General features: G+C 41.8%; 1 protein-coding gene across 1 annotated transcript; it reads right to left on the minus strand.

The window, feature by feature from the left end:
- Window positions 1-948: 948 nt before the first annotated feature.
- Window positions 949-16,835, minus strand: wdr43 (WD repeat domain 43). Its single transcript, XM_030044322.1, has 18 exons — window positions 16,629-16,835; window positions 15,519-15,653; window positions 14,579-14,700; window positions 11,039-11,159; window positions 10,682-10,800; window positions 10,450-10,552; window positions 10,263-10,327; window positions 9,783-9,942; window positions 9,409-9,495; window positions 9,122-9,247; window positions 7,815-7,964; window positions 7,380-7,466; window positions 7,162-7,193; window positions 6,747-6,810; window positions 6,223-6,336; window positions 5,570-5,639; window positions 2,068-2,126; window positions 949-1,944 (listed from the first exon to the last, which is right to left on the minus strand). Exons 1-18 carry the CDS (start codon window positions 16,833-16,835, stop codon window positions 1,792-1,794), a joined length of 1,974 nt encoding a protein of 657 aa, XP_029900182.1. The 3' UTR covers window positions 949-1,791.
- Window positions 16,836-17,453: the final 618 nt, after the last annotated feature.

A 17,453-nucleotide genomic window follows, 5' to 3' on the forward strand; every position in this document is an offset into this window, starting at 1 on the left:
TTTAGGAATGAAAAAAATGCTGAAACCTAAATTGTTCCCAACCCTAGATGTGACATTTCCATATTGTGTTCCAGACGTGTGCTGATAACTCAAACTGGCAGGTTGTATATATAGAACAACTTCCCTTATGCAAGGTAATCAGTGTAATACCAGGAAACAGGAGATGGATTACTGTGCATGCCTAAAAGAGAGACACTGTGCAACATTATGAACACTCTTTTGACCTTCAGGTATCTGGGTAAAACAAATACCTCAAACAGATTTCATGACAGCATGCATCCCATTCATTTGTGTTCAAGTACTGAGAGGTTTGAGGAAATCATTAGCTTATACATGGACTTGATTCTTACTGGATTGAATGTTGCAGTGAGCGTACACTCTAGTGAACAAAGATGGACTGCAATGGAATTAAACCAAATCAAAACCACACTGACATCCATCAGGCTTGATGCAAATCTCACCACAGGCCATTTATAGCCTTTGGCTGCATTTCAAGTGTTTTTCAAGTGAAAACTTCCAATTTTTTTAATACCATTTTTAAACTTCAATCCTCTGACAAGTCAGTGACTGCACAAGTTACCGAGAAGCCTGATAATTAGATTTTCAAAGTCATGGATTTGCCTCCACATGCCTGAAACACTTTTTTTTTTTTTTTAATAATCTAACACAGCATCCTGTGTAACACTAGTGTATTTGGCCCTTAGTGAGACCCAATAAGCACTTTCACACTTCATATCCTCTGCACCAAAACACAATAAGCCATTTTGAAAACCCATTTATTCACCTATTTGAGCAAAGTTCACATTTTCTTTTTCTCAAGTTGCCCCTGCGGCTATGGGTTCAAGGCCACGGACATGAAAGCATGCCCAAAAATTAAATGCACAAAAGAGAACACTTAAAACAAGAAGAATGAAACAGAAGTAGAAATAAAAAAACAGCATTCATGAGAAGACTTTACAGGAATTCATTTAATTCCAAGGATTTCTGGGTATAACTGCTGAGGGAAGAGCTCATACAAACACTGCACTGTACATACAGATTTACATTGTGTGTGGACATGATGTATGGCCACTTCTGGTAAGCCCACCTCTGGAACAAACAGTATTCTGTACAAAAGGAAAAAAAAAAAAAATCTGGGCTCTGCATCCCAATTCTAGACCCAACCTCATGTTTTGCATTCATGTGCTCCAACAGCTACAGGTCTTCCAGGCTGGCTACATAGCAGTTGGGATGGGATAAATCAAGCACTGGCAGAGTGCTGTGTCATCTACTGTTGAGCAGAACATACCAGTATGCTGCAATATTATTCATGTTACATAATGGATGTTACAAGATTTGGAATGGAGGCGGCGAAGTGGCGCATGAACGGAGCCAAGTTAAAGTTATATTTCAGTCATTTTCAATGGAAATCCGTACAGGTGTGCAAGTGAAAGCATTCGGAGGCTGTAGCATTGGGATGCAGACTGAATGGAGGATGTAAGAGGCAGGACTTACACAGCAGAAGTTTGCTTTTTTTTTTCCTTCCCAAATGTATCGACCATTGCTCAGATGGGGGGAAGTAGAGGGAGCGAGACCTCACCGCCCTAGTGGCTGAACTGTGTTGTGGCATGTCAGGGGCCCACACTGCCCAAGTCCCGATGTTTCCTGTCCCTTGCTTGTGATTCCGTAAAACCATACTTTGTTCTGATAATAAAACCAAAAGCATGAAAATAAAATGAAAAGTATATATAAATCTTTCAGGTCCATTTTCTTTCCAATTTGTGTAGCATTGGCATTTCCACTCATTCATTCTCATTCCTCTTCACTTTCATTCTCGTGCTCCATATCTTCTTCCCCGTTAGCTTTGGATTCTGTTCTGCTGTCTTGATCCTCCTCCTCTTCGTCTGCTTGCCCTTCCATGTCTTGTTCCATCGTTTCCTCCATCACCTCTTCCTCTTCCCAATTCTGAGAACAGAAAAAAACGCAGCACTGAGTGTTCAACTGTTATCAAATTATGTACAGACTTGAATGTCACTGACAAAGCAACAAAGACGAGCCTCCCTGACTGGTCAGTTTGTCCCAACTTACATCAGAGTTGTCGTCAGGAAGACCTTCATCGCCGGAGGCCTCATCTTCATCGGATGATTCTACAAATGGCAAAGAAAAAGAAATCAGTTGGTGGTGCCACAGAGACAGAAAATTAAGATGTTCACTATCTTATACAAATACCAGCACAAGCCCAATGCATTAGTATACTGATGTGATGGGAAGACACTGAAAAACAAATAGAAATGCTTCCTCTGTTGACAGTACTCTTGGTTTTATATTAAAATAATCCTCAATTGTCCATTCACATGGAAATTTGTCTCGCCTCACATGCTTCAACAATCATCAGAAAAACATAGTACAACATAAAAGAACTGTAAAAAGAGCACCGTCTTTGGCAAGGACTGCATACATAGTGAGATGCACAATTCATGTGTGACGTGAGGTACGATCACCTCCTTGGGCTCCCTCTGTTGATTGTGCAGTGTTGTTCTATTGTATTTATTCCATATTCTATGGGAAACCACAGCTATTTGCATTTCAATACCACAGCACGGCCATACTGGCTCCGTGGCCCAGGAGAGTATAGTGTCAATACGATTTGCAGATGGCATTCAGCCCGACAGGTCAGCCTAGAGGTATCTCCTGAAGGCATGATGAGCCTCGGGCTAGGATACATTTGCAGTTCTCCAATTTCGAAATATTACTCATCTATATCATTTGTAAATATGCTCACAGAGTACAGGAGAATGAGGGTAAAAGGCACAGGTAATTATAAGCAATATTTAAACAGCAGAGGTAACATAATAAAACTGGTCACAGAATTGACACAAGGCAACAAATACTGTTTTTCCAATGGCACCTTTGGCTGCGCAGTCGTACTGTGTGCCGCCGATCTGCATCGTTCCATTACTAGTTTATGTGTGCTGAGTTGTACTGAGCCGCGCCTCAGATGCACCATGTCCAGAGTAGGGTCAAAGCACACTGGACCTGCCCTCAAGCAGCCTGCGGCAACATAGGAGGGCTTTGTTGTCGTGGCCGGAGAGAAACTGAACAGTTCCGAAAAAGAGCTGCATACAACCAAAAGTCCCTTATAGCGACAATTTGTACTGTAGTTGATAATCTGACCATGTTAAAAAAATATATTTTTCAGAACCAGGCCAGCACACGTGTGTGCAGAAATGGCAGTAGTTGTTCAGTGGTCAACACTGTCGCCTCAGTAAGAAGGTTGTGGGTTCCAGTCTCAGCTCTGGTCCCTTCTGTGTGAAGTCTGCATGGGTTTCTTTCCACAGTACAAAGACATGCAGGTCAGGTGAATTAATGCCTTTAACTTGGCCTTTAACTAGAAAGCGTGTATTAATGCTGTGCTGAACAGCCTGTCCAGTTCGTTGCCCTGTTTTGTTGCTTTCTGCCCAATGCATGCTGGGATAGACTCCAGCCCCTAATGATCCTGATTAGGAATAAGTGGGTATGGAAAATGGATGGAGAATTTACATGAAGTGACTGAATTCATTAAAAGTCATTTTTATAACATGTTCCATGCACAATGCACACTAGTCAACGGGTCACGCTTGTGTATTTCCACTGAAAAGAGTATGTGCTATGAATGTAAAGTAGAGGACCAAGTGGGTCAACTTGAATGATCATTACCATTACTTGTAATGTGTGTCAATCAACTCCATAATTTAAAATCACAGGGAGTTACAGGTAGGTTATTTAAATGGTGCTGCTGTGTGTGGGAAAATGAGCCTTCTCATAAAAATGACTACATGTCTAAAACTGAAGTGGCAGCATTATAATGTGTATTATTTCTGAGTTATTACTTGCATCTCAAAAGGCCAAATTGTAACCATACCACTCAAACCTGTAAAGACCGACTTACGGCTTTGAGTCAAAATGCTGCTGTAGCTGCAGCCAAGTGGACCACTAGTGACTGTAACTATGTGGTTTGCTTGGTCACCCTATGCCCCCCCCATCCCCCTCTGCTTTCCAGTCAACCTGTTCTCACAGAAGACAACAAGGATTTGCTAAATGAGGGATGAGCTGGGGAGGTCATGGCAAGAGGCATCACAAAACATTATTCTGGAGTTGGACACCACCACATGTCCTAACAGTGAACTACGGCTGTGAGGATAACCGCATTACCACAATACTGCAGCCATGTGATACCTACTGCAGGGGTGTGAGCTCATTACCATCATCGCCGTATTTTATTCCAAAATAAATTCTTTCTAAAGTCGACTTGAGATCTGTTTAAGTTTTCCAAGAGTTAAAAACTGACATTTCAGGAAGGGAAGGACATAGACACGAAGGACGTAGACTAGTGTGTTCAGAAACCTCCAAAACACGCAGGCAGACCGTGGCTCTAGGTGGTTCAGTTCGCAGATATGGGTCACATGAAGACGCATCAATACAGAGCTGTAAACACTTGCATTGGCATAAATTTGGCACCAAACCACAAACCATCTTTATGCTTAAACCAGTGCCAACAGGTGAACGATGCCTGATAATGACCAATGAGATTAGAGAGTACACTGACTATATGTAACTGAAAAACAAATTAGTCACACCCAACCAAAGCGTTCAAGTGTTAAAACAGTAACTGAACCATCTATGGTCCACTGACTCTGAGAGAACATGCCTGCTGTTTAAAAAGGAAGTCTACAGCTTCCTGTCAGCTTCCATGTTGGATTCCTGACGGTCCTATAACAAGCCCACCTCACAGCAGCATCCAAACAGGAGTGTAACAACCCCCTGTCCGTGTGCTGCTTTTTCGTCAACTTTGACAAAAAAAAAAAAAAAAAAGGACCTTCACATTCCCGACTATTCGGAGGGGTATTGGAACGCAAAGCTCAGCTTAATTGTTTCATGAAAGCCAATTTTGTCTGTGGTTCAATAATGCATTTTATACAGTACGGTAATGAGAAATGAGAGCGAACAGAACAGGGCCTTGTTGTTCTGCTCAAAGGGGAGGATCTGAACGCTGCTGGTCAGGTTGCCAGGCAACAGGAGTCTTGTTTGCGTGCGGTGCATCGTCAAGAGTGGCTGCATGGCAGACAAAATTGCCTTCATAAATCTTTACCAATTCAGTGTACTCTTTCTGAACATGCGTCACCCAATGATTTAGCGTGCACTGACATTGATGATGAACGTCAGTCAAAATAAGGAGTAAAAATTACTCTGGCAAGGTAGCAATTCCAACACAGTGTCAATATGACCTGTTGCATTCTAGTAGACATGAGTCTAGTCACTCATACATCTGAAATCATGCACTCTGTGTAAACAAGGCTGCCAACTGAGGAGCCAAATTTGGCCCAACCGCTTATTGCTGTCAATTACCACAGAGGAAGCAGTACACCCCCAGCTCACCTGGCTGGTACTGCTATTGGTGGAGGCGCTGATGCTTCACTGTTTTGATAGGTGTACTTTTTTTTTTTTTTTAGATTACAAATTGTGACAGCATCAAAGTGCCGACGCTCAAGAGGCGGTCTGGTAGAGCATGGCCACCCACAACACCTCCACAAGAAAGAGGGGGACCACTTACCCTCTTCATACACCAGCTTGGCTGTGTGGTCCACATCTGTGACTGTGTTGCTGCTGTCGCTTGTTGCCACCTGGTGGTCAAAGGGGAAACAGGCATTAAAAAGCCGAACAGAGAGGTTTTGCAAGCCTGCGTTCCATTCTGATGCATTAAGATGTCATTTAGTTTAATAAACAAGGGTATATGCTTTGTTTTCCAGGTACAATGGAAAGACATATTTAGTTTGGGAGAGAATACATCACTGAAATATCACACAATAATGGTTGATTTGTTTCCTTAGAAAATGTAACCAATGTCTTACTGTGTAATTACAAATAAAAATTCAAAGTGCGATCTGCCACATGCTGCCCTGACACTTAAAAACAGACACTATACTGGTTGCAAATATTTATTATTGTCGTTTGTTAAAATTACAGTGCACAAACTGGAGTAGAACGACAGTATGTTCAATGTGGATAAATCAAATTCAGGTTGACTTTGAAGTACTTATCACACTGAAAACTATCACCAATGCCAAAAGTACCCAGGACCTCTCACTGCACTTATTTTTTTAATCGTCCAATTCACAATAAGAGCAACATTTTTGTCCATCCAATTAAAACGCTTTGGCCAGGGGGCAAGAGTCAGTGTGTAGTTCCATGCACGACAAGACGTACCTGTGTCATGAGGAGATACAGTTTTCCATGCAGTTTCGTCAGCTTGTGAAACATCCTCACTCGACTTTCAATCATGTGATAGAGCACTCCCAGTTGGGTGACCAGGTCAGGCAGCTGTTGGTTATGCACCGAGATTAATTCAGAGAGGCAAAACTGACTATGACTACAAAAACTATGACTCAAACATTGTATTTTTAAATAAGAGGGAACAGGTGGAAACTCTGCTCAGAACATGCACTTGGATGTTAACAATAAATAGATAAGCAAAAATTGCTGGAAGCTGACTAAACCAATACAAGAGCAGCTGAAAAAGGGAGGATTTTTTGGAGGTGAAAAAAAAAAAGATAAACTACATCTCAAAATCTTCTTCATTAAGAGCTGGGTCTCTAGCACCTACAGTATGTACTCTGTATATAGTATGTAATATACAGTCAAATGTACATTTCATCTGGATTATGATACTATGCAGTACAGATTTATCAAATTTTCAGTAAATTAGCATGCTGTTGATAGAGTGGACTCACCGAGGATAAGTATGAGGTGTGGTGCATAAGCACAGCTTTGAGCCATCGTACCATCAACACTGCCCTGTAGGGAGGACAAAGGATATATGGTAAATTTTCACACTGTCATAAATCTGAATCTGGATTATCAGGATTATCACATATCCCACAATTACTCAAAAACCACTTAGTTTAGGCTGTGCTTTGTTAGTGATTCTGTAAGTACTGGGGAAAAGTCAACAGCTTTATTGTATTTCCATACCAAATTCAAATGAAATACATTACAGTTTACATAGCTGGTACAAAGGGGTAGCACAAACACTACAGCGTCTGTAGCAGTGACAGTCTAATGTGTGAACACAGATACTGCATGAACTTTCATGTCAAGATAAGCCAATTAAGTTCTTAAGGGTTGAACTGTGAAGCTTTGACTTACGTAAAAGGGTGCCCTTGCAGCCTCTTCGTGATCTACAGAGGAGGAGATAAAGGCTGGGATTAAAAAGTGGAATAAACCCATTTGGTTGACTTCACAAACTCCACTTCCTGAGCATGTTATGAAACAACTGGACAGGTTAGCAGGTCCTAAAATAATTTGGTTGTAAAAACAAGTGTGTTCATCTTTCCTCACACACCAAAATACAATCTGGCACGTACCTCTTCCACCAATGGCAAGACAGCAGGGAGGGGTAACCGAGAAACGGTCTTCTTTATCACAGCGTCCTTTCGGGTCTGGAAAACTTTCTGCATTAAGAGAAAACAAAATGTTTTAGCAGTATGCTCACATTTGGAGTATCTCAAGTTGAGGTTTATGTTTACACCTTGACCAGCAGGACTCAAGTCACGATGGGCACATTTGGGATCCTCATTAAATTATTTACACTGGCCTCGGATTAAATTTCTGTGAAACAATTCTTAGTCGCTTCAGGTCAGCTTTAAGTTGGAGTTTACAAAAATTTTAAACCTGAGAGTCAAACGGCTCAAATTTTCAGGGTAGGAAAGGTTTTACTTTTCAATACAACAGCTTACTTCTCTTTGTGCATAGAAAAAAATGCTATATTTCTGAGACCAAAGACTGAAAAGAGTACTTACATTGAGGATGCCGGCATCACTGCTCTCCAAGCCTTGTACCAGCAGCACTGCAAAGTTGTCTGTCTGTAGAGAGGGAGTTCCCTTAGGAGCCCCCTTCACAGAGCTCACTGTAGACAGATCGATTTCGCCTAGTCGCTCCTCTATTGACATCTACAGGGGAAAGGGGAAAGGTTGTCACAGACAGAAAAGTTACTATCAGCTGCGACAAGCCAACATTTACTGGGGATTTTGGGGATCATAGTTTATCAACAGTTCATTTCAGGTGAACAGAGCTTGATATTACAGATATGCTGCTCAGATATTTCGAGTGCATTTGGAAAATAATTGAAGTGTGATTGAGGCAAATAATTCATCCAGTTGTCTATCCAACACTTTAAACCAAACAATGTTGTAACTGCCCAAGAGTGCACAAAAAGCATAAAAAAGTAAATTCTCTATATTATACTGTGTTTAATGGATTGTTCTTTGGCTGCATGACATTTTTAGCCTAATCATGTTAAAATAAATAACTATAAAACTATATAACTATATAACTATAATAACTACAAAAAAAATAACCTTTTTATCCAAATAAATGGCATATAAAATGTTTTTCACTAGGGCAGCACAAGTTATGCCTTCTTTCCAATCAATTTATTGTATCAAAGGAGGTGAAGTCAAAAATAAAAGGTCTGAGTCTCTCACCACATAGTTCTCTGGGAAACTCTAAAGGCTAAAGAAAACAGCAGCAAGGCTATTAAAGAATGGATAATGCTTTCTGTTGTTAAAAAAAAAAAAATCATGAGAGCTTGATTCAATTCAATTCAATTTCAATTTTATTTATTTATATAGCCCAGAATCACAAATTACAAATTTGTCTCAAAGGGCTTTACATGAAATACAACATGCTCTGTCCTTGGACCCTCATATCAAATGAGGAACAACTCCCTAAAAAACACCTTTAACAGGGAGAAAAATAGGAAGAAACCTCAGGGGAGCAACAGAGGAGGGATCCCTCCCCAGGACGGACAGACGTGCAATGGATGTTGTAAACACAGTGTTAACGGGCACATGAGCTGTAGGTCTATGACACAATCAGGAACTTGAAACTGTTTTGCCAAACTTATATCATTTGATTATGATGACGGTTTGCGCAACCTGTGCACCCCAGATTGGTTAGTCTTCATAACTGAAACCGTTGTTTGTTAATGTACTTGCTTGGGCTTTTGGGAAAGTAAGCCAACCTGACCAAGTCAGCAGCAGGAAACTCAGACAGTGTCTGGTGTATCTTAAGCAAAAGTCGCGCTGTCCTCTTACAGATAACATACCTCTTTGGTGTCTGTGCCTTTTTTCCTCTTTTCTGATCCTTGTGAAGTTCCTTTGATTGGGGCTTGGTGTCCAGGAAGCCCTGGGACCAACACTCTGCTCTTGGCATTGACAATTGGGGTTTTCACCTGAGAAGGAAGACAAGTCTTTTGTTTTCTTCTGTCAAATCACAATGACAGTTTGCCTCATGTTTCTTGTAAAAATGGACTGGTGAATAAAACAGTCAATTACAGTGACAGTGAAATAAGCTCTATGCTTCCCTCATGAGCTTTGAAGGCTAGAGTGTTACCTTGGAGACAGCGGTTTCCATGGAGAGGGACAGGGTAGTCTGGACGTCTCGGGTCAAGCAGATGTGTCTCTCTGCTGTGTTTATCTCCTATACAGAGAGGAGTGGGAATTAGTGGGTGTAGTGAAGCCATCTATCCAGCAGGGCTTTTGAAGACTTATAATGGTACCAATTTATTTTAATAAACTGAAGCTGCCAAAGCTGTTTAATCTGGCCAATATCATCACAAAAATGTCAAAGACTGGCTAATATGTGATATTTGATAAAATGCCAATATTGGATCAATAAACTAATCCACTCCCTTTATGTGAAAAACACATGTACGTGTATACATGAGAGTGGCCTTCATCCGTGCTCAACAGCTCCACGTCACTCACCACTCTCTCCATTACAGGCTGTAGGTGGTTGCCATAGGCCAGCAGCACAGTCCCAGTGTCTGTCCCGAGGGCTGCGGCCAGCAAGGGGACAGGCACAGGGGAGTCCTGTGTGCCGGCCATCTGCACCGAACAAGAGGGTGACAGGGGCTTCTTACAGGGCCTGTGGGAGAGGACATTTAGAAGAACCATGAGCAAGCTTCTTTGGCCAAACATCAACATGGCACGATTAAAAAAGTTCAGATAAATCAGAAGCGCATCAGAGAAGAGCATCCCACTAACTGAGACGCCAAAGATGGCCAAGTGATATTCTGGTTTCATGAATCGACACTTGTCCACCCACAAGAACTGACGAATTAGAACTTCAGAGTTTAATAAAAACTCTTGAGCGAGCATCCGGTGTCCAGGGAAATCTGGACTTGGCAACATCAGATCTTTTGCTTTCCTTTTGGTATTAAGTCATTATATTTACAGGGGTCTTACCCATTTAAAAAGTGCTCAAAGAGATGCAGCTGCCCATCCTTACACACCACCGCCAGCCTCACCGCCTGCACAAAAGAGATAATACCATTTCACAAGATTAGACAACATGTTGAAATTCATTATGGCACTCATGAGACAACCAGGGCCACTGCAATGAGTATAAATTAAAGTGTTTGTGCTTCCTGACCTCTTCCTTGCTGGTGGAGGTTGAGAGGTCGATGTGCTGGGGCTCGTCTGTCAGTGTGAAGGACACCACTGAGTTCTTGTCATTGCCGTCTTCGCGCACTTGCCTACAGCAAGACAACTTCGTATCAGAGCCGCAAAAACACAAGCACAACACAAAGCCTGCAAAACATTTTACAAGACGAATGACAGACACATTGCCGCCATGGTTAACAGAGTCAAACTGTAGCACTCACCATACACTGAGGAGTCGATCGTGCTCTGCCCCGGACAGGAAGTAGAGACCGTTGCTGTCTGGAGGTCGCGTGGTGGCAAAGCGCAGGGTCCTCACAGCTGTGGAGTGGCCTGTGAATTTCTGAGGAGAGAAAACAAGCTCAAGGATAACATGTACGGGCCGTGTTCCAGTTGTGTGGAAGCTTCATTGCTTCACTATGGTTTTACTCAACTACCTAACGTGATGCCTCTATGTCTAAACACTACTATAGGCACATGAAACACAATCAGGGATACAGTGCAGACTGACAGCTGAACTTTATCTCAGACATGAGTGGATGTGAATGTGGATCAGCTGATGAAACAACAGTGAGACTCACCCTGTATATCTCCTTGGTCTCCAAGTCCCACATCTTGATTATATGCCCTGCTGAGAGCAGCAGCTTGCCATCAGGGCTCACACACAAACTGGTCACTGCCGCCCGGTCTGCCTTCCACTTGCTGGGTGAACAGTAACAAAGACACTAATTCATCCAACACATTCTGGGAAAATGTGACAGTTGCTGGGGCACATGTTGATCTGTTTGAATAAAGGTTCATCTGTGAATTGGGACTAAAAAGGTAAACAAACAAGCTGATCATTTTACTATCATGTAAGCTACAAACTCAGGAGCTCAGTGTTTCCCATATATTAATTCTGCAGCAGTTATGAAAGCCGCTGCTAAAATTTCACACAATCATTAATATCAATGGGCCACTCATGATTTTCCCTTGCACGATAAACATACGTTCCATTATCATGGAATTGTTTTGAATCATTGATCAGTGCATCAAATCCCAGAATCCTCCCTCCCCTCATTTTTCAAAGGACATCTCAGTGGAAGGTAGTGCCATAAAAGCAGAGTAGCTCTTTTAAGGAATCGAGCAGTGTGTAACACTGACAATGTACGAGCAGTAAGTTGTCATTGTGTCAGTCAATGTACAGAGTCCAGGCTACATTATGTCACTTAATAAATGCTGCAGCTTCTCAAGACCAAGAAAAGTCTCGTCTGTTTCTTCCCCAACTGCTGGAAAAATGAAGGGGGATGGCCCTAGCAAACATCTCCCCTAATTGTTATTTACCAGGATAAACCCCCGTCATGGCCACCCGCCACCCCAAAGCAGTCAACTTAGGGGAATGACATTCAATAGTTGTGCAGGCTTTCCCCATAGGTCTTCCCGGTTTTAGGAGGGTGTGTGAAGCCGAGTTATTTACAGGAGATTTAGCAAGTGTGAAGTGAGGATTCATAGTGACACTAATATTCATGATTGATACCTGTGGCATCAAGTGCAAGCAACAAAAAACACCTGAGGACTGGTCCACATGATGAAATACAGTGACAGTAAAGCATGGCGGTATATCCTACAATGTAACATCTCACTTGCTAGTGAATTTAAGCTGGCATGTTGTTTTGGCTGTTTTAGGCTCTAAGTCCAAATAAGGCTTGCTCGTGAAGGCTTCAGGCCCTGCCATCCGGGCCTACTTTGAAGCATTAGGACGCGCTCACATTATCCCTCCTTTTTCAAAGAGCCAGTGCCTTTATCACAGGAAATCACCTGTGCAGCACCAGAAATGTGAACAGAAAACACCTGCGTTGGCAAGGCATAGCACCTAGCTTACTTCAATACAGCGGAGGACCTTTTAGACAGAAGTTTTTATGTCTGGCCCCCATGATATGGACCAGTTTTGTGAGCAGACTACAACAACAACCTCGAGGTGGGGTTTCTCAGTATATGGGCTGCTGAAGGTTTACAACAATTATGACGAAAATGGCCATAGTGCTGGTATAAAAGTGCGTAGTGGTTCTTACGTTGTGAAGACTCATTCTGGCTGGTCTGATGAAGGTTCTGCTGAGTTTTGACAATTTGACCTACATTTCAGCTTGAAAGTTTGCAAAACCTACAGTGGGTGGTAATTATCTCAGAGGCCCTATGAGACAGCGAAGTCATCCAAAAAATCTGAGGAATTCAGCAATTTAGAGCAGAGCAACATCCAAACAACTACTATGAGTCAGGAGAACAACTTTTCTCAACGTCTTACCAACATATGATTGACTGGACCCGTAGGAGTATGTGCGATGACCACCTACAATCAAAACCTCCATCAAAAACCAACACATGCAATGTGCTAGAAAGAAGAACTCATCACTTCAACAAACTAAGTTGTGCAACCGCATCGGCAGTTTTATAACTATTGAGGCAACTTCTTTAAAAAAAAAAAAAAAAAGTGTTTTGTTACAAATGTTATTATAATCATTAAATTGTGGGCATTTTTTATTGAATTCTTGAAATCTTATTCATCCACCACAGGATTAGACACCCTGATAACAAAATGTGCTTAAATTGTAAAACACAGATTTTTTAAAAAATTAAATGGAACTCAGAATTTGGGGGAAAGAAATTAATTTGGAGAAAATCTAAATGGATTTCACAGGGCCCTACAATACAGAAGAAATGCCATATACTTTAAAGGAATCTGTAAATTTAAGAAAGTAATCTGTCACTGAAAACTTCTGGGACCTCCATTTGACGACTCGGAGTAACTTTGCCTGTATTAATTAGTCGGCCTCCGGCATCTTTCTTGGGGGATTTTCATCCTCAGACAGATCAATCACGTTTAAGCTGCTGCCACACCAGCTCTACTGGACTGAGGGCAGGACTATGACTTAATAAATCCCAAACATTAAACTGAGCCATTCTTTGGTAATTTTGCACAATCACTCCCAACCACTGTGCTTGACTGCAGGGTTTATTTCGGTGGTGGATAGTTTTAGGTTATCACCAAACGTGGCTGTTTTGAATGTGACCAAATATGGCCATTTTATTCTAAGCAGAGAACAGACTTGAAGATTTTGTCAGGTTTGTCCAGGCGGTCCCTGGTTGCCTTCACAAATGTGAGAACGATAGCTTTGTTCTTTTCAATACAATACAGACTTATCCCTCACTATTCTTCCACGTAAATACAATACATTTTCATTTCACTTGTATACAGCGCTCTTCTTGTTGATCGACACAGCAGTGGAGGCTCATACAGTGCATCTACGGATGCTGTTCTTGGGTTGCTTGTTAGAAGTTTGTGTATTTTCCTTGTGGCTTTTGGCAGTATTTTTTAAGAATGTCCACTTCTAGACAGAGTCGCTGTCATGTTCAATTCTCTTTATTTGTACATTACTCGTCTCATAGTGTACTGCTAGACAAGCCAAAATCTCTATGACCTTATATCCATCCCCAGACTGATGCACCTCACTGCTCACTTCCTGTGGTCATCTGAGGACTGCTTAGATCACAGTATTTTGTTTGGTTTCACCTTCCCTGGTTTCCCACCTGCATCTATGTGATTACCAAAAAAACCCTCTTCTCTATATATCTGCTGTTTGATTGGTTAACTCCATAACAAATTATTTAACCTACTTATTCTACTTTCCTGCTTGATTTAACCACTGCAAGAAGCTGTTCACTTATTTTGGCACCTGTACAAATACAAATATTTTTATGTTGCAACATGCACAATTTCACATAAAATCACAATATATTGGTAAATCTTAACTGCTAAATCTCAATTAACAAATGGATAATTTGTATTACATAAGTATTTCTTGTAAAAACAAAATTTCTACAGTTGCACAACGGATTTACAAACTTTAAGTCATGGCGACTTTTACAGAGATGAAGTGTGTATTGCACCACAAAACAAAATCTTTGCATGGAAATAGAATAGTGTGAGCGCACCCTTTATGTTCACTTGCCATGTTGTCAACATAAGTCCAACAAAATCAATGTGATTTGGTCTGCTTGGCTCTCATTGTCACCAGAAAACTCTCCTACTTTCTTTTCCGTTTGTTTCAAATGACACTATCTCAGTTAAAGCAGCAGATACTGACCAGCGCGTCTTGCCCGTCTGCAAGTCCCACTCTATGATGTGTGTGTCAGCTGAGCCGCTGTACAATAGACTGTCTTCAGGGTGCCACTGGACAGAATTCACCCCTCCACTGTGGCCTCCATCCTGACAAAGAGCAAGCGTCATTTAATCAGAGTGACAAACTGTTAAATTAATCCAGTCACAGTACAATGAGGAGGACTTGGAGCACAAGAGAGAAACCTGCACAATATTCACAATATCTCACCACAACCTTTTGGGACAGAAAGCTAATGCTGAGAATTTTCTCACTCTGAATAACCCATGCAACTTAAATAATAAGTAAGCATTTATTAGTAAGTAAGCTTGGGAGAAATAATCACAGCAACAATGCATCGTCATGTTTTCATGGACAACTGATGCATGACACTCAATCAGTTTTTTAAAGAAGAGTGGTTTGTACCAACATGCTTCACAAGGTGTTTTGTGTATGTTAACAGAAATACTTTACTTTGCTCAAAGACCAAGAGCACTTTACTGAAAGCTGCTGCACATTTACTTTTGTTAGGTATTTAGCTTTGATAAGCCTTATTTTATTGTTTCACATTTATTCTGGAATACTTCATTGTTTTGGCATATGTGCATAATGATTGCGCTGGTTGGAAATCAAAAGATGGAAATATACACACAAAATTGTTCATGGATGGAAAATAATTGCGATGCTGAGTGAGAATCAAGGTATACCAATAACTGTTGATAATCACTGGCCTCAAAAATGTAACATTTCTAGCAGTATAGAGATTTCATGCTAGCTTGTAGCTCAGAGGTTTAGCAGAGCTCAGAAAGCTGTGTGATGCTATTCCCAGTTAGATAAGGAGCGCTGATCTTTGGGGACAGCACTCATTGGGGGAAAAGTTTGTATCCGATGCACATTCTGCATACAAAATCTAGACGTTTCAACTCACCAGGGTGCAGTGGAGCGCCCCTTTCGCTGTGCTGTAGATGAGCACACTGCCCGCTGCTGTGCCCATCGCCAACAGGTCTGCCCTCTCCTCTGGCTGCCCTGCCTCCGATTTCCTCTTCTTCCTCTGAGGCCCCTCCTGAAAAAAAAAAAGTGAACAATCACACTGTTATCCATTTGCACAGTAATTATAAAGCTGATTCTAGAGCACAATAACCTTCAGAGCTTGCAACACTGGGATGCACAAATGCAATGAAAGGTATGTCAGAGTCTTTGTCCTTATATTTATATTAAAATCTCCCCTCTAGAAAAATAACCTGCTAATTTACTATCACAACACAAGAGTAGCACCTGAAAATGAATGCTGCCTTTCACTGATCTGCTATATCCCCGGTACTCCCAAAAAATAGCAAGCTGAGTGAGTTCAATCACTACTGATGTGGTGTGCAGAGCTAAACCCAAGGAAAAATAGCACTGATAAAAGTATTTGGTTTATTTAGACTTCAATCATAGATTTATTTAGATTGAGAAGAAGGCAGGGCTTATTTTTTTTCGCGTAAATTAAAGACACTGTACGCTAACAGACTTACTAATGCCTGTACTATCTGCACACTGAGGCAAAACTTTTCTCAATCTCACCTGCCACCTGCTAAGTGTCATGGTGGCGCACACGCTTCCAAAGCTCTTAAAATATTGAGCTTATTTGTTGAGTTACGCGAACTGTCGCAAAATGACGGCAGGGATACCGGTATTGTATCGGCTGCAAGTACACGTTTGAGTAGCATGATTCTGAGATAACAACCTTAAGAGGCTGAACACTTTTCCAAACTACCATGTGGGACTAACATGTGCGTCCTGCGCAGCTGTTGCGAGCTAGCTAACAAACTAGCAGCTAACGTGGCTAATTGCCTGTCGTTATCATTGTGGCAGATTTCTGACTGAGCCGGTATGAACACACACTCCAAGCAGCCCTACGCCTTTCATCAAGTCTCTTCTAATAATAATAATGACATTTTTACTGTTTGTCCATGTCCGCTGCTTTGACTGCTGTCACCCTAGCCCGTCTGCCCAGGCCTAGCTAGCTAGCTGGCAATCCCCAAGCAGCCGCACGTACCTTGACTGTCCGGCATGGTCCCCAAGCTATGCAGGTACAAGTGGCACTCAAATGGGCAGAAGGCACGTATTCTTGGTGAAGTGTTTTACTGTCCGTGTTCCAAATGCGAAGCCTGCCATCTTGGGCACACAAAGCTAGGTACTGGCGTGATTTGGGAGAAAAAACGCAAGGTAGCCCCAGCGAAGAGCTGCCACCATCGGCCGCCATTTCTGAAGCGCTACTTGCGTCTGCGTGGTTTACACAAACCACGTGTGGTCCGCTGCGGGCATGCGCGTTAGCGCGTCAGTGACGCGGCTTCCCATTGGCTGGTGACGCACGGCGACGTTATCACATGCTGCATTCACTTGTCCCGGTAAAGTGCTCCCCCTCCCGCGTCCGCATTTTTAGATACAGCCAGCCGGCTATTTTCCCCTCTGTCTATCTAAAATAACTTACCAACGGTAGAGGTAGTTGACATAGCTCCGGTCAGAGTGTCATCCAAAATTTCCTTCACCATTTATGCCACTTTGTTGGGTCATGTACTTTTTTACAATCCGACAGTTTTGAGAGCACGTGAAGGCATCAGCAATCCAACGATGCAGACCATCAACAAGGTGAAAATATGAATAGACAGTATGGCTATATGGTGGACCAGGACACTACACAGCAATTTTTAGATAGATAGATAGATTGATACTTTATTCATCCCGAAGGAAATTCACATTTTCCAGCAGTATCCACAGATTAAAAAATGACATCAGAGGACTAAATATACAATGTGCAAAAAACATTGTGCATAGCATAGTATGTATACAATGTGCATACAAGTATACAATGTGCATAGAG

This window comes from Myripristis murdjan, chromosome 22, assembly GCF_902150065.1.
Source record: "Myripristis murdjan chromosome 22, fMyrMur1.1, whole genome shotgun sequence".
NCBI lineage: Eukaryota > Metazoa > Chordata > Actinopteri > Holocentriformes > Holocentridae > Myripristis > Myripristis murdjan.